This window comes from Frieseomelitta varia, unplaced genomic scaffold (genome assembly GCF_011392965.1).
Source record: "Frieseomelitta varia isolate USP_RPSP 00005682 unplaced genomic scaffold, Fvar_1.2 scaffold_291, whole genome shotgun sequence".
NCBI classification, from domain to species: domain Eukaryota; kingdom Metazoa; phylum Arthropoda; class Insecta; order Hymenoptera; family Apidae; genus Frieseomelitta; species Frieseomelitta varia.
The window spans coordinates 191,209-209,805 of NW_025110025.1; the positions used below are offsets into that span (position 1 = coordinate 191,209).

General features: G+C 23.8%; 4 protein-coding genes across 7 annotated transcripts; 1 reads left to right on the top strand and 3 right to left on the bottom strand.

The window, feature by feature from the left end:
* Positions 1 to 1,524: 1,524 nt before the first annotated feature.
* Positions 1,525 to 4,812, bottom strand: LOC122529510 (dual specificity mitogen-activated protein kinase kinase 4-like). Its single transcript, XM_043655709.1, has 9 exons — positions 4,581 to 4,812; positions 4,306 to 4,374; positions 4,011 to 4,125; positions 3,651 to 3,740; positions 3,410 to 3,587; positions 3,218 to 3,337; positions 2,830 to 3,129; positions 2,528 to 2,754; positions 1,525 to 2,407 (listed from the first exon to the last, which is right to left on the bottom strand). The coding sequence occupies exons 1-9, from the start codon at positions 4,621 to 4,623 to the stop codon at positions 2,242 to 2,244; spliced, it is 1,308 nt and encodes a 435-aa protein (XP_043511644.1). The 5' UTR covers positions 4,624 to 4,812; the 3' UTR covers positions 1,525 to 2,241.
* A 109-nt stretch (positions 4,813 to 4,921) lies between these two features.
* On the top strand, positions 4,922 to 7,112 carry LOC122529512 (28S ribosomal protein S7, mitochondrial). 2 transcript variants are annotated; one of them, XM_043655714.1, is made up of 5 exons: positions 4,922 to 4,944; positions 6,107 to 6,295; positions 6,375 to 6,606; positions 6,665 to 6,802; positions 6,933 to 7,112. In XM_043655714.1, exons 1-5 carry the CDS (start codon positions 4,925 to 4,927, stop codon positions 7,011 to 7,013), a joined length of 660 nt encoding a protein of 219 aa, XP_043511649.1. In that variant the 5' UTR covers positions 4,922 to 4,924; the 3' UTR covers positions 7,014 to 7,112. The 2 variants fall into 2 exon arrangements, with proteins under 2 accessions (XP_043511649.1, XP_043511648.1); XM_043655713.1 differs by lacking the exon at positions 4,922 to 4,944 and adding an exon at positions 5,799 to 5,969.
* On the bottom strand, positions 6,892 to 7,947 carry LOC122529513. Its single transcript, XM_043655715.1, has 2 exons — positions 7,501 to 7,947; positions 6,892 to 7,418 (listed from the first exon to the last, which is right to left on the bottom strand). Exons 1-2 carry the CDS (start codon positions 7,835 to 7,837, stop codon positions 7,102 to 7,104), a joined length of 654 nt encoding a protein of 217 aa, XP_043511650.1. The 5' UTR covers positions 7,838 to 7,947; the 3' UTR covers positions 6,892 to 7,101.
* A 2,451-nt stretch (positions 7,948 to 10,398) lies between these two features.
* Positions 10,399 to 17,416, bottom strand: LOC122529511 (monocyte to macrophage differentiation factor 2). 3 transcript variants are annotated; one of them, XM_043655711.1, is made up of 5 exons: positions 17,102 to 17,244; positions 16,430 to 16,612; positions 11,172 to 11,417; positions 10,818 to 11,070; positions 10,399 to 10,727 (listed from the first exon to the last, which is right to left on the bottom strand). In XM_043655711.1, the coding sequence occupies exons 3-5, from the start codon at positions 11,405 to 11,407 to the stop codon at positions 10,473 to 10,475; spliced, it is 744 nt and encodes a 247-aa protein (XP_043511646.1). In that variant the 5' UTR covers positions 11,408 to 11,417; positions 16,430 to 16,612; positions 17,102 to 17,244; the 3' UTR covers positions 10,399 to 10,472. The 3 variants fall into 3 exon arrangements, with proteins under 3 accessions (XP_043511646.1, XP_043511647.1, XP_043511645.1); XM_043655712.1 differs by lacking the exons at positions 16,430 to 16,612; positions 17,102 to 17,244 and adding an exon at positions 12,726 to 12,878; XM_043655710.1 differs by lacking the exon at positions 16,430 to 16,612 and having other exon boundaries at positions 10,401 to 10,727; positions 17,102 to 17,416.
* Positions 17,417 to 18,597: the final 1,181 nt, after the last annotated feature.

Sequence of the window (18,597 nt, forward strand, 5' to 3'; positions counted from 1 at the left end):
TAGATTTTAACATATCCTCTTAGGAAATGTTTATAGGTCATCACATGAAAGATGATGTGGACGTATTTCAATGGTTAACTTAAAAGACCAGATATGTACTACACCTAGCGATGTTACAAATATAGACGCGAATGTGAGTATAGATTTCAGGAGAATGATGGTGCTTTTATAAAATATTCAAGAGAATTGATTCCAACTACCACAACAGCAATAGCAACGATAGCAAGAGTAATTGTCGTATTAACAATAGATTTAGCCAAGTTTTTAATTATAAAAGGAATTATTTTTTTCAAAATTCTTGTACGAAATATGAGCCGATATAAAATATTACAATTAATTTACGTTTCATTTACTTTTTCAAATCAAATATGTTTTCATTCCAAAATATTGGGATACAAACAAATGAGACTATAAATAATATATAGTTTGATACTATCTATATATATCTATATATATAAATAATCGCTTCTCATTAATTCGTACAAAATAGGTCCGAGTCATAGATTCGTAAAAAAATGAAAAAAATCACGATATTAATCGATGTTATTTTAAGTTCATTGCAGTATTATGTACTTGGATATTATAACACTTTACTTAAATAATAGTAAGATTTAATTCCACAGAAAAATTTATATCAATTAATTAATGAACATTTGTTATAATTGAGCAATAATATTCACAAAATTTTGATAAAATTTAAATTAAAATCAATGTTAACTCTATATCATTATATCCATCAGCATTCATTTACTGTCATCATCTTCTGATTCAGGTGAATGATATCATTGTATCTCTATGTAGGTGTACATAAATGCTTTACATTTATATATAGATACATATGCTCATCAAAGTTATTGATTATAGTTGAAATTTACTTTTGAGAATATATGTATGTATATATTATGTATATGTATATGTATATAAAAGTAATTCTATTTCAATAATATGGATAATCCAATTTAAATTTCAAAATTTATTTTTTTTGTAATTTCGTAAAAAAATCTTATAAATAAATAGTATTTTCGATAGCTATTATTATGTCGTTGTACATTTATTTGCAGCTAAACAATTCAAAAATTTTTAAAATATGTAAAATATTTATGAAATATATATGCATAAAAAAATTATTTAATATTTAAATTTTTGTCACAAATAAAATTATGTTTGAATAAGTAAATATAGCTGTTGAGTATTTTTGAATTGAATCGAGTTTTATTATATCTTAATATAATCAAAAATGCAGACATACAACTTTGTATTAAAAAATAAAAAATTCGATTTTTTATAAAATTTCATAAAAAAATAAAATTAAATAAAGTTTGAAATTTTTATATTCAACATTTAATTCAGTGAAAAAATTGTCATAAAAGTAAGATATTTCCATTGAAGATATAACTTTGTCATTCTTTTGAAATAAAAATATGTATTTTTTTCAATATTGTTAAAAGAAAAGATTTATAATTTTGTAACGATTTACGCTTATGTAGTCCTCTTTCATAATAATAAACCAAAAAAATAGACGTATTTTTCTTACTTAATATATTTACATGTATATTGATAGAAAAAAAAGAAATAAGAAAAATTAAATATAGATCATAGTACATTATGTGTGAAAAGAAATTTTTCTTATTATCTTCATTATTAAAAGATACATTAAAACAATGTACTAAATCTTAATACATATTCTTTTTACTTATTCCAACAGGAATAATTATATTTTGCCTCCTTCCTTTCTTACGTTGAATAGATTGACTCAATAGTTATACCATGAAATTACAAAAAGTTAAAACGTAGTGTTTACTTTAACATATTGCATACAATATCATTACATATCATTGAAGTTTTTAATTATTGACAAAATTTAACTTTATTACAAATCGTCATTTAAATAATTGCAATTAATAAAGATATCTTTTTTTATACCTTTATAAATGTGTTTCACTGAAACCATATTATAGTTTCAATGAGAAAGCTGATTTAGAATTTGTTTTCTATACACTATTTAATAAATGTCAACTTGTTATTAAAACACTTCTAATTACTATGTATATAAGAACTTTGTGACACGATAATATGATTCTACACAAAATGATTTATTATCGACGATGATCGATGTTGATTAATTTTACTACCTACACTAAATCGAAGTGCAAATAATCTATTCATTTACAATAATCAAATTTAGGATTTGAAAAATTATAGAAATTAAGGTACAAATATGTATTATCTTATATTTCCGACTTAATGCCGATTAGTAGTAAAAGGCGTCAATCCCCTGAGAACCATATTATCAAGAACACCACTTATGTAAGCTGAAACATCAACAGTGTCTTCTTCTGCTTTTCTAATAAATGGATGTTCTAATAATTTGTTGTATTTCGGCCGCTGTGTCTCTTCTTTAATTAAACTAAAACAGTACCATAGAAAAAAGAGAGTATTATTCAAAGATAAAATATATATAAAGATAAAATTTCTAAAATTTCTAATAAGACAAAAGTAATATCTCATAAATGTTACATTAATTTACCATGTATTCACAAAATTCACAAAATCCATAGTAAAATGATTTCCATTTTCATTAGGAGATAAGCGTGGTGGATCACCCTGAACTACTTGATAAAGTTGTTCAAAAACTGAATTCCATTTCGGATATGGAAAATAACCAGTCGCAATTTCCATTAATGTAATACCTAATGACCATACATCGCTTCTAACATCATAACCCTTTGCACGTTGAGGATCTATCCTCTCTGGCTAAAAGATTACAATAAATTCAAATGCTTCTAATTATTTACAGATTTTGTTAAATATTCATCTCATTATACATACAGCCATATATGGTCTACATCCGGCATCTCGAGTTCGTGCAATCGAATCTACCAATTGCCCTGATATACCAAAATCGCAAAGTTTTATATTACCATGTCGATCTAATAGAATATTACTAGGTTTTACATCTCTATGAATTATTCTTAGTTTTTCTTTGAGGTAATTCAACGCCTTTACTGTGGCAACTGTAATTTTTCCTAAAATACGTTCTGGTATTCTTTCCTTTAATACCTCATGAATAAACTTATAAAATATATCTAATGAAGTGTCCATGAGTTCCATGCAAATCCAACAGTCACCCTAACCAAAATATGATACTTATTGTTATCGATCAAGAAAAGTTAATATTAAAAGATTTATTAAAACTTAAGTTAATGTTAAAACTTACTTCTTTGAATAAAGCTCCATAAAATTGCACAATGCATGGACATTCATTAGACTTCATTACAACCTCTAAATCCATTAATAGTTGCTTTTGCTCCCTTTCATCCACTGTAGAACGAATTCTCTATAAGAAAAATTTTTCTATAATTATATAAATATCATATAAATTATTTTAGTAATATAATTAAGTACATACCTTCACAGCCATAACAGTATCACTTATCCTATGGATCATTTTATTTACAGTACCAAATCCTCCTCGTCCTATTTCCCCTAGATCTTGAAGATCTTCACTTGTGAAATCATATACAGTATTTGGCGATAGCTGTAATTTTCCAGTACTTTGCATTGACTGACACATTCGTAACTTATCCCTACAATTAAAGTACATCATAATAATATTAAATAGTTGTACAATTTAACAAATGTATATATACCTTGCTTTATCAGGCAATTCTTGTGGAACTGCAGTACAAGATCTTACTGGTAGTTTGGGTAAAGATAAAGGCAAATTTGGACGAGAAGATCTATAATTAATAAACAAAGAACTAGTTAAAAAAATCTTTAATTCAAATACAGTAGAGCCTCCTTTATTCAAATATTATTTCTCAATTATCTTAATATTCAAATGAATATTATTGAATTACCCAATAAGATTATCTGCTATTAATTGGAAAATCATTACTTACTTAGACAATTTATTGCAGTAATATAACGCTATAGATATTAGGATATTTATAAAATAAAAATTAAGATGAAAGAAATCCTATTATCACATTATGTATCATATAACTTACATTGGTAAACAAGTTGCAGTTCCAGTTGAATTAGAAATAGAAGAATTTGTTGAATTATTAAGTGGTATATTACTTCCTTGTGTTTGAAAATTAAGTTTGAATTGTCTTCTTTTTTCTATTGTAAGAGAAATGTAAATGTTGATAAATTACAATGAAATGTATGTGTATATATATAATTATAAGCGCATGCAAACACGAGCGTGCATATATGTGATATGAATGTATTGTGTGTGTGCTCAATATTATACTACAATATTACAATATATATGCATAGATATAGATATAAGTACTTTACCTGACATTTCATTCTGAACATCATTAATAGATCCAAAATCCAAATGTTGAAAATTAAATCTGCTAGAACCTAGATATCAATAATATTACACGTAGATAATTTAATACATAAATATTACTACTATTAACATATATATACCACGTATGTATGTATGTATGTATATACACACAAAATCAAATTGATATTTTCTGTCAATGATGCAGTTAATGTTTAGGTTATGTAGATTATAGTTCTTTTTATGTAGTTATCACTAATTCCATTGCACTGCGACTTACCTTGATTAGTCGGAGTTGAAAAATTCCCCCGATTCTCCGTCATTCTTTGATATTTTTTTTATAGCTGACTACCAGAAGAATAATTTCTTACTAAAGGCACTCCTTTTAGGAGACCTTGCCGCAAGATTTTAACAATCTAGCATATGTATTCTGCAGTGAGTGCACCATTTGTGCAATTTCGTTCGTTTGCAAACAACGTATACGAAAACTCTTACTTTTTCTCTTCCCAGAACACTTGATTTCAATTGCGATTTGACTTTCTTTCTATTACAAAAGCACACCTTGCCATAAGCTTATCGTAATCACACTTATTTAATGATCGAAACAACAATGACATACGTAGCATGCAGTGTAATATGCAGGAGTAAATGAGAAAGAAAGATAATAATAAGTTTACATTAATTCATATCGGAATTTTAATAACTTGGTAAAAAAATTCTTTTATCCAGTTGCTTCGATTTGTTCATTTATTTTCGTTTTATATATACGTTTTCGGAACTCTATGAAGGGATTCACGAACTATTGTAGTTCTAAGTCTCGATCGTTGCAGGTGCTGGTGGCAATTTTAACAAGAAAATGACTTTCTTGGATAATTATATTTTATGAATTTCAAATATTTATGAATTATGCTGTTATTTCTTTCGTTGCAGTTTTTTAAAACTAATATTAAAATGATAAAAATGATGATTAATTTTAATAAATATACTTTAATAATTTATTATGTTACAAACAGTATGTAGGATTTAGAGGTTTATTTTAATACTATATATCTCTACGTTTGTTTTTTTTATTTCCTCTATAATACATTTTTATAATTAAGTTTATTTTGAAAATATCTATCTTGTTATAAAATACAAAATCCACTATTAATATATGATTAAGATATCCTAAAATAACAACAACATATTTGGTAAATAATAAATAGCTTTTTATTCAACTTCATAATGATTTGCTACTAGATTTCATTTAAAAATCTAATTAAAAAGCTTTTTTTTAATTTACGTAAATTAGTAATAATATAAAATTAAGAAAATATGTTTTGTAGCAAACATAATCATTTTATGGAATTTAATAAATATTACTTCTCTTTATCAGTTTCTAAAAAATAAAATATCGATAAATAAGGAATCATTTTGCCAATGTTATATTATTGACAAAAAAATTATTGTACTAAACAAATGTTATTAGTTAATGAAATATATTTCCTATACTGTTCGTGTGAATGGAACTAGGTATATACTTATTTACTTACATGGTATGTCACTCTTAAACATATGTGTTCACTGTCAAAGTGTAAAACTGACAATATATATAATATATATATATTAATATATATATAAAAATGTTTGTTGGAAGAAAATTTAATTCACTAATACTATCCAATTTAAGGTAATCTTTATAAATTTTAGTATTATGTTATTTTATTTTGTAATGAAGAGAAGTTAATCACATAACCTTCATTGACGATAGTAAGTAAATAATTAGCATATAATAATATAATAATATAAAGATATTTTGTTTTACAGATGCAATTTAGAAAATAGCTTTCAATTTTATAGTGTGTTTCCTCCAAATTATATAAAGCCAATTTACAAAAAAGGTGAACAAGAAGCATTGTATCAAGAAGAAACAGCATTAAAACAATTTTCTCATTTACCTGTAAAACCAGCCAAGACGAATAATACATGTTCTGAATTTCATGATGAATTGATTAGGTAAACTTAAATTTTCTGACTTGAGTAGGCAACATTTCTTTAGTTTTAAATAATTAATTATATATATTCTTTGTATCAGAAAATTTACAAATTATATCATGAGGAAAGGTAATAAGAAGATGGCCAGAAAAATATTAGATGAAACTTTTGAAAATATTAAAATAAAGAAGTTAAATGAATATTATAATACTTCACCTGAATATAGAGAAAATATTATATTAGACCCAAAAGTAATTTTTTATCAAGCTGTAGAAAATTGTACACCAGTTTTAGAACTACAAAAAATATCAAGAGGTGGAATTGCTTATCAGGTACAAATATATTTTTATTTAAGTAAATATTTGAAATCAGTAACATAAAATGTTAAAGGTTCCAATACCAATGAATGAAAATAGAGCCCAATTTTTATCTATGAATTGGATAATTAGTACTGCCCAGAACAAAGGAAATGCTGAAAAACTTTCTGATGTATTAGCAAAAGATATTATTGATGCTGCAAACAATCAAGTATGTTTGTATAACTTTATATAATGTTTTAGGTTGTTATGAGTACTGAATAGTATGTAATATTGTTAATAATATATAATATTGTTTCTGTAAAATTGTATTTGATTAACTGTAAAATTATATATTTTAGGGACGAGTTATTAAAAAGAAATATGATATGCACAAACAATGCGAGGCAAATCGAGCTTATGCACATTATAGGTGGCTGTAGATTGATATGGGTAAAAATATGCATTATTTGCAGCAATAACACATTTATTTAAAATGTTATTTATTTAAACTAAATAAATTACGGAAAGTTATCCAAAAATATTGTAAAAATTTGGTCCTGCTTTTCCATATTTTAAGTACACCTTGAATTTTTGACTGGTTGATTTAACATGTAGAGTTTTAAAGAAATCATTTGAGGCATTGGTATAATCTTCCGCAAAAGGAATAATATTATCAGCAGTTGTCTTTAAATCTATCCTTTGACCCCAATAACTTATATATGAGATTATAATTTTTTGATTTTCTAAATTTTCTTTATCTTTTTCATCTTCTTTAATATATATTGCTCCGACTATATTATTGCACAGAAAACCAATAGTGTGTAATGTAGCAGCTAATATACAATCTGAAATATACAATAAATTGCATAAATAAAGATTTAAATCTTGCATAAAAATATTAAATATTAAATATTTATTTAAACTTACTGCAACTCATGAAAGCTAAATTCTCCATGGCTGGTATGAAACCTAATATTTGTAAAGATACACATATTGGTATAGTTGCTCCCACAAGAAATGTGTAATTACGTTTCATTTTATTAAAAATATAAGGAACTGTGGCCATAGGAAGTAAATATAATACTGTGTAATCTGGAAATTGTCTTGATTGAGGCAATGATGATACATTATTATATTCCTTGTTTGATGCATGATTATATCGTCTGATTGTATTATTAATACTGTTATAAAAACAATATCTGAATTGCTTGCGAAAATGTACAGTAAGTAAATTCATAGGGAATAATGTGTTGTATATGTACATAAAAATAATAATAAACTCAATGAGATTATTTTCTCTTTCAATTTAATACAAATACATTAAACACATATGAGACTTTCTTCAAGTACTATAGATTTATGAAATCAGCGCCTCTAGTGGAAGTGGAAGTTATTATTCTATACCAGTGGTTTATACTAGTACTTTAGTTAGTATAAAAAGTACTAGTAGTTTATTCTATACTTCTAGTATAACTCTAGACGACTTGAATTTGAATAATAAATATCCCCATATAAATACAATATAGTCTTTGTAGTTTTTCCTCTTATACAAATAAATTAATATTATTAATGAAATTTTACATGTATAAATTACGTTAATGAATAAATGAGATTTTTCTAATAAAAATAAATTTAAATACGATCTTATCTGATTCATATTTTTGTATAATTTTATATTAGATGAGTCCATTTATCAGATTATTTTTATGATATAAATGTAATAGAAAAGATAATGTGATAGAAAAAAATTGCATATATATTTTTATTAAGAAAGCTATTTATTGTGAAAAAAGAAATATATTTTTGAAATTGTTCAACTTCATATGTTATCTATTCAACATAAATTTTAGGTAACACTTTTTATTATATTATCATTTAAAGTTGTTCCGTGTGGAACAATAAATGTTCTGTATATAATGTCATCAATAAATATCACAAATACAGAGAAAAAAATTTCTAGAAAATAAAAGATTATTTTTAGAAATAAAAGAGTTATGAAAAGTTTACGAAAGAAAAGCAAACTTTGTTTTAAGCATTGTATCTTAAGATGCAACAAATTAATATTTTAATATTAATAAATAAAAAAAATAAATATTTTTAATACTAATGTTTGTGATAACTAAATTGCAGATTTTTATGTAAATTCAGATTTTGGAGAACATAATTAAAAAAAATTATGCTAATATAGAAATTTGTTACATCCACTAAATGTTATAAGTAATATTTTGGATGTTTTATATATTTTCGAATATTATATACATTCCATGTATTATTGGATTTTAAAATTTTGCATAAATACATAAAAAACTGCAGTTTAATGATAACTTACCCATAACTTACTCACTTTGCTTAAAATAAAATATAAAGTTATGTAGACATTAGTAAACAATAAAACAATAAATTTAAAACTTTATTAATAAAACTATATCAATTATTTTATTAATTTACAATATTAGCAGCATATATCATAACTACATTCCTTTATTATGTGACAAAATGGTTAAGACAAAAAAAAATAATAATTATATTGCTATTACAGTGCTATAACCATGAGTGTTTCAGAAAAAAAAAATAACTAAAGATATTTAAATACTCTATAAAATATAAGGAATACTATTTTATATTATAGAAATTATTCAATTACGCACATATAAATATAAATTTTGGCACATTTTAAATATACAAAATGAGTTATGAACAGTCAATTTTGTTTACTCGCTATTCATTAGATAAATATTATGTAAATTAAATAATATTTGCTTTGTAGTCCACAATAGAAACTGATTCTTATAAAATGTTATATACTATAAAAAAACTATCTAATATTATTAAAAAATAATTACTATACAATATCTTAGAAAGTAGGAAGATATATATCATCTTAAAGTAATAAATTCATATTAGGCATTTACTATTACAGTAAAACTTCATTTATCTGAATTTTGTCACAGTACCTAATTTAACTAACATATTGAGTTATTATACAAATTTGGGCCCTCTGATATATCTTTTATATGAACTTATATCATTATATAAAATGCACATATAGTAGAACTTCGTTTATCCACATTTTATTCATAGGAAGTTAATACTCAATTTTAGATATCAATTTATAGTTAAAGTTCTATCATCCAACTTTAATATATAAATATTTTTGCATATTACAATGTATATTTTTATCTGATTACTTATTGCATAAATTTGAAATTTAAAAAATTCATGAAATTGCAAGATACAATATATGAAATATGTAATATTGTAACTATGTATGTTATGCTATGTAATATTGTAACATTGAAAATGATAAAAGTTTGAAAATTTAAACATATTCAATATAAAATGCTAAGGAATATAAACAAGAATAGACATATAAACAAGAATAAAAAGATAAATAAAGCAACCTGAAATTCAGTTATTTGAATATTAATTCTTACTATTATTGAACTATATAAATTATATTTTCCAATATTCGGATAAACGTAGTTTTACCATATATTACTTTATTTTATTATATTTAATTTTAAAAACTATTATTAAAATGTTACTTTCCTTATACAAATACATAAAGATTTATACTTTAAATAATAATTTTGATTGCTAGATAATATTTTTTTAAATCATCTTTTTTAATTGTATTTTGACAAATACAATTTGAGAGTATAATTTTTATACGTGTATTTCAGGTACTTAATATAGTCATTTTTTAAAAGTAACATATAATATTCTCCATATTAAATAATCTCTATTTCTTAAAAATTTTTAAATAATTGAAAAATCTTAGTTTTGGTAATTTTAATCTCATAATTGCGAATTAATATTTAATACTTACTTTATTAATTTTGTATTAAAAATTCTCATAAAATGTTTGATGTGATATAAAATCAATATTATAAAATTTTTTATAATTCTTCAATATGAGAATTTAACAGTTTTGGTAATGATGGTACATCTGCTGTCATAAAATTATCTGATGAACACACTATAGGAAAGACATGATTTAATATGGCATAATAATGAAGTCCAGCTGCGACAGCAACGAAAAGGTGCCAAATCGCATGTGCACATGGTATTCTTCCATCAGATTTAAAAAATGCAATGCCAGAAATATAAAACAATCCTCCCAATTTTAATTCAGTAATGTTATATTGATTATACTGTAAGGTGAAAATCTTTAAATGATGTGTGTTCATTATTTACTAACATCCCTAGTTATAATGATTTCTTGAAAGTAATTATATACTTACTGCATTAATAATAGCATAACTAGGACCAATTCCTATAATTACATAAAAAATTGTTTCTAACATTTTATATCGTTCATGGAAGATTTGTTGATACACTATACCCAATATTGCCATAATCCAAACAGCATAACGCATTATAAATAATACTTCATCATCTGGAAAATGATCTACATTTAACCAAGGAAAATAACTTGCAGCAATAAAAATGTAAATCATGGCACGATCACAACGATGCAACGTTTCTTTAAGCTGTCTGCAATATAATTAATTATTATTTCGTAAATACAAAATTATAACTAAAGATGTAATAAACTAAACTATACAAGTTAAATTAAAATATGTAATAGGAAGTACCTGTTATTATTGCAATAATGTACACTGTGGAAAAATGTCGAAACCGTAAAAATAAGAATCAGAGATGTACCATATACATAAGCTGATACTAATTGGGTCCATGTTATAGAACGGTGGACCAGTTCCCAGCTACCTATGACAGATGGTACAACCCAAATCCCATGAGTAGCTACATTTGCTATGTGTTCTACAGAGGTAGGTGTATATGCTTCATTGCTACACGCTGGAGGATTCATCCATTTTATTCTGCAAGAATTTAAGACATTTCAATAAAATTTGTCTTTTTTCAATATTTATATTTATTTATTTGTACTAATTAAAATATTATATACTGTATATTTTTTTAACATTGTAAAACGTTTACTATAGAACTATACACAAGATATATAATATATGGAAAAGAATAGAAAATGTATAAAGTAGTAGAAACATTTTATTTCCAAAAAGTAAAAAGTTGTATATACAGAATACTTCACAATTATATTGTACAGTAAAACCAAAAAATTTATTATAGTAAAAGAAATTTTCTGAAATGAAATCCAACGTATATTTTTTGAACACTGAATAATTGAATTACCTACTATGTAAAAAATTTGTCGATTTAAATATACTATACTATCATCATACGATTTTAAATATTTTTATAAATTTTTGATTATTTTAATATACATTTTACGTATGATAAAAAGAAAAAGATATTTACGTGATTGTTTAGTCAACATACAAATTATATTAATGTTTATTTATATATACGTATAATTATACATATATATGTATATACACACCCTAATTTTTCAGTATGGGGAAAAAGAGATTTTATAACTGCAAATGAAACGAAAATCAAGAATATCAAAATTGAAGACCTGATTCCTGAAAAAATCGAGTTACGCAAACTTATTAAGTATACGTGAATTTATCTGATTCCTAGCTAGACAAGAATAGATAATTGATATTCTACACATAAAAATAAATTGAAAATGTAGAACAAAATTTGTTTTATTCAAAGTTTCATTTCTGAAAAAGTCAAATTTAAAAATTATATACGTATATTGAACTAATTTTCAATCAATATTTAAATTTTATCTTCTTCAAAACTTTAAACGATGAAATTTTATTTTATATTTTCGATTTATTTGTATATGTAGAATAATCCTTGACCATTTCTTCATTTGTATCTAGTTAGAAATTAATCAAAAAATAAATGCATACTTGATAAATTTTTAAACTCGATTTTCTTGAAAATGAGCCTATTAATGCATTCGCCATTCTGTTGCTTTTTATTTTATTTTAAACTATAGAATCTCCTTGAATTCGCTTGTATCATTTTAGAATCATGGTGTATAATTATCCTTAATGAGTCATTTATAATGAAATTATATACATATACATAAAAATAATGTATTAAAGGGTTGTACTACCATTGTAATTTTAAAAATAAATTCTGAAAAATAATACGTGGAATAGAAGCTTTTGAAAACAAATCGAAGAGTATATAATAACCAAATTATTCCATGGGTTAATCTATGCAAGGAAAGCTTTTGACTTGCATTATACCTTAGACTTCTTCATTGTCTTGAAACAATACAATATCCATAAACAAGTGTCTGAAGACTTAATTATCTTTCAAAGTCATTTTAGAAATTTCTTCATGATTCTCGGAACTTCCGAGGCTTATAATGTTCAGCATAACTGAAGAGATTGTGCAAATCACATTATCGCATTAGCTGCAATATTTGCCAAAGTTACATTGATTTTACAACATGCAATGTTCAAATATATGAATTGAAAGAAGTTGAAATATTCTACTAAGAACGAGATTATGAACAGAAGTAATTGTTGCAAACATAAGCACATCTAAAGGAAAATACTATGATAATAATTTGCTTAATATTATCGATCATCGAATAGTAAATTTTTTAATTACGTTTCATACTCTCAGCAATTGTATAAAGTGCAATATACATGTAGAAGAGATATCATATTTCTAAAAAATAGAGTCAACTCATATTTACTGATACATTACCACACGTATGAAATAAATAAAAGGATCATATTAACGTGTATAAATAAATCATTATTCAGAGTAATAAATACTTTGGGGCGTATTATTAATATATTATTAACGTTTTATAATTGAATTAAAGATAATATAAAATAGATTGGGCAGTCAAAATGCCTTAAAAAGATCAATATTTGAAAAGTATTACTTGAAATAACGAAAATATCTCAGATAGAAATATAATTGATAAAAAATTCTGTACATGCGTGATCAAGGACAAAAAATGACCATTTAGCACTTAGCGACGTAGTTTTCCCTTGCGTGCATAACGTTAATGAGCTTAACAATGAAATCTATGACGACTGGAATAATCATTCCGAAATACGAGTAAGAGAATTTTTATTGAGTAAAGAATTTTCTATTATATGAAATATAGACTTAATGATAGCATTATATAATATTATGCTTTAAATGAATGTTCATACAAAACATGTTATAATTTTTAAATAAAATAATCTCTTAATAATTAATCTGTCTTATTTAGTCCAATTCTCTATACATATTATTTCAATGTGTATATGTGTATCTTGGTTTTTTTTAATTATTCATAGCGTATCTGTTTTTATATTTGTAAGTTCATAATGTTATCATATATGCAATATCAATAGAATTATATCGAAGAAGACATTTTTACTAGTAACTAAGAATTTAAACAAAATGTTAATGTAATAAAATTTTTATTAATTTAAAACATGATTTGACAAATTCAATTACATATGTTGTAGCCTATAATCTAAGCTAAATATCATGGTGTGAGAAAATATGTTTTAATGTATTATCATTAAGTCGAAAACAAGACCGTATTAGCTATGTCTATATCAATTTTTTTTTTTAACATTTTTGCAGTTTGAATTTATTTTTATTATATTTTTTGCTTACAATGGGGCATAATATATAACAATTACATAGCACATAATCTCAATGAACGATGATTAATACCAAGTGGAGCAATTGGTTGTACGTTCATCGAACTTCACAGTATATTCTAATATATGCATTTATTATAAATCTTAAAACTTTAATTCTATTTTAACAAAAAACAAACAAAATTTTGATAATTTTAATCGTGTTGTGATTTTTTATTATTCGTTATGATTATATTAATCTCTTATTAAAAAAGGGCACTAATTGACGCTAGTTTCTCAAAATATAATCAAACTGAAAATATAGGAACAAAGAAGTATAAGATAATCTAAACAAGAAAAATATTTTAGATTTTTATTATAATGAATTTAATTAATTAATTTAAATATCTTTTAAATATCATTTAATTATTGATTATTATTTATTTAATTTTCAATTTTGATTAATAGACAAACCTGCAAAACTGTACGCGGATTCTGAGTATTATACAGAAAATTGTGATACAGTGAAATTTTCAATTATCGTATGACGAGTATATTTCGACAACTTATAACAATTACTAATTGTAAGTTCTCTCGACGATATGATATACCAGAATGTTAAATTATTAATATGTGTAAATTAATTAGTCATTATTAGTTAATTAAAATAAACATAATATAAAGAATTATTAGATATTTCAAATTTTATAATCATATGCAATAGTTTTAACAAAACGGTTAAAAAATGTAATGAAATTTAAGCTTTGAACTATGATTTCATTCATTCATGAATTACAGTCAATTAAAAGACAATGAAGAGAAATAATCATTAAATATTACACATGTGTAGTAACATGCGTTTAACTCTTGCACAATTGAGATTGAATTACATTAGTTAGTATTCAGATGTTGTTTCGAGAATTACTAGTTGTTACACGTAAGTACTTATATATCTTTGTGTCAGCTCAAAGTGCATCGGGGACAAGAGTAAAAATAACAAGAACGGCAAAATATATACATGTATGTAAGTACATATACATGCTTTAAAATTCAAGATTTCAATAATACTCATAATATGTTGATTTTTCTCTGAAATTATTTCAAACTTTAGAGCTACCTTATCTTACCCTATCGTATAAATTTCATTATTGATCGAATACTGAATAATTGAGTATTATTTTTTTAAAATAATTCATTTTATAAAAAAATATTATTTTAATAAAAAAATAAACAAAAAATTTATAATGAAAGGTGACCTTGAAAACTTGCTATAATATTTATTTAACTTAAAATTATTTAAATAACTTAAACTATATTTTAGTTTTGATTCCTTAGATTTTTATTTCAGAATCTTTAATAATATACAAGTGATTTTATAAAAATAAAAAATGTTAAGAAATATATTCTCTTTTTTGGAGAAAATATCTTAATTCATTGTTAAAGTAAGTTTTAAAAACTGACAAGAAGAAAAGAAAATGATCAAACATAGTTTAAAGCCATCATTTTTAATAATATAAAAAAATAAAACAAGAATATTTATTATAAATTGCACTGTATAAAAATAGTGAAAATATTAGAAATATCTATGAAATAATAACAAAAATGTTTGTTTATCAAATATAATGACATTACAATATAAACTTTTCATTTGTTATTTTTAAAAAATGAATCATACATACTTTTTATTTATATTTGAATTACTCAGATTAGTTTATTAATTCTTAATCCTGTTCTTAATTGTTTTCCACATCTAAATCCAAAAATAGAGATAAGGAACATAGATTATATATACTGAATACAAACAAAAATTAACATGTATAAATTGTGCAATGCTGTTTGTAAAATATCTCAAAGTCATAGAATAAAATTCATGTCATTTCTGATTTGCTGTTTTTATGCTATTCTGTAATTTCTTCTAATTATTCATTATTTTTGATACTATACATATTGACAATTCTATGTTTGATTAAATATTTTAATATAAACTGAACTGTTGTATCATCAATATATGACAGTATGTATTATGTTCACATTAATACATAATTATATACATATTATACAGCATTGTACGAAATGATACAAATAATTCTCAGAAATATGTAATGGATTTTTTCAGTTCAATGCATTTTCCTCAATCGTATATTTAATATCAATGTAAGACTATAGCAATTTGTTTAATATTAATTTATATAAGTAAAGAGTACAATAGTGAAAGAATAAACATACAATTCTACAAATATAAACAAATAAAAAATAAAACAAATGATTTCATACTACTTTAAAATACTACTTTAAAAATGGCACTTATACTAAATTTACATAAATATTAATACACACATACATACAATACCTACTTGTCAATCTACATTCGACGATAATGTTCCATATGTTCCCAAACATTGTAAAGATTCAATAATCGAATATCCATATGATTTGAATCTTCCATAGGAAACATTACTTCTTTGTCCACTTACAAGCAGAGTAGCATTTCATTTATAGGCCCAATCAAAATACCCAATGCATGCAAAGTTTTAATTCTACTAGCAAACAGAATGAAGTTGAAAAATACAATGCAGGAAATTTGTTTGAAAAAAATGAAACTAAAAATCTATGAAAGTGATTTTTCCTTTAAATTTATTGAATAAAAGTACTTTTCTATTAAACAACATTTATACACATACTTAAATTTCTTACGTAAAAGTGTTAAAACCAGTTATATTACATAAGGAAATAAACTTCTAAGGTTTCATACAGGTGTACAAGGATAATACAATATAAAATAACATGCCACATTAAAAATATAGAAAGTTATTTTCCAAAATACTTTAAAAGTAAGAATAAATTAAAATTTATTATTAAAGATATAAATAAGGTATCATGCAGAAGTAAAAGATTATTAATTAGTTTCCTTATAATTTTACATAGCCATTTAAACAATCATTTTTTCATTAGTTGCAAAAGTTAAGCAAATTAACAAGATACTAAATGTGAACATTTGTTAATTAATATTAATTGTTATATCTTACTCTTTAATACGTTGAAATCGAAAAAGATTTTTTATTGGTGCCGCAATGAACTGATGAAGACCAAGTATATCCATATTTCCCAGAAATTCAGCAAATTTAAGTATGCAAGATCTCAGTATAATCAATCTGACAATTAGTATAAATTATCAATTTATGCGATAATTATTTACTTTTTACCTCATGTTTCATATTTACAAATTATATACACAAAATGTTAAACAATTACAGACAAAATTAATGTTTTTCATACTAAATCATTTATTCATTCATTTCCAACACTACTGCTACCGCTGCCGCAGCACTACTGACGAAATGACGTTTGCTGAACCTTAAACTTAAACCATTATGTAGGCGCGAGACTTGTATGTATCTATATATGTTTATAAAATGTATATAGATATGACAAACGGGAGAAGGTCACAAGAAATCTCATTATTTCTTAATCCTTTTTATTTATGTTCAATGTTCTTATTAAATAATAAATTTCTATTCATATTACATTCATACGTTAAAATACAAACGTTTATGTATATATATATATATATATATATATATATATATATATATATATATATATATATATATGTAACAATGTGTAAAATTACTAACACAGATACAAAGCTTATAAAAAGTTAAATGAAGTATGTAATAAAAATAATAATAATGTGAAGAGATATATAATGCAATATCAGAGACGTACAATATTACATTCTGGGAGTCACCCAACCTCAATATTTTAGTATCATTCTGCTGTATCGACTAAGGCAAATATATATGTATCTTGCTGCGGTGCTATTGGCGATAGGAATTAAAATCAAAAAATATAAGCAATGTTGTCAATGATATTATTTGAATAAGAATAGACTCGATAGATTTAAATTTATTAAAAAAAAATTAGATTTATTAAATTTTAACTTAAAATTAGACCATGGTTTAAAAGATAAAATTACACACATAATTTCTTACGTTTTACAAATGTGCAGACATAATTAACATTTTTGTAAAAATGAACGGAAAGAATCAGGAAATTTTTATTTTTTCTTCTAATTTATGCAATATATTTTCGTATCGTACGAAATGCGCACGCAATAATTTTAGGAAAGATTACAGCGCCAATCGGCAAAATTTCGCAATTTTCAAATACAATCGATGTTTCTTGTAATCGATCTAATCGATTTAAGATTGTAATCTAAAACCGTCAGTTTTAAGCGGGAAACATGGCGGAAAGGAGCACGCTTCGTCCGTAAAAAACAAAGTGTTATTCAGAAGAATTGTTCAGAAAGAAGTATTATCTAAAAGTTCTCAGGTAAAAATATAAATCAATAATTGTTAGATTCGTGTTTGTGTTATGAATTTTTAAGATAAAATTGCATTTTTAGCTTCAACTCAAGGTAAGATTTAACCAAATAATTATTACATATAATTTTCAACAATTATAGCAATAATTTCATATAAACATTTAAACAGAACATACTATACTAAAAGTTATTTATAAT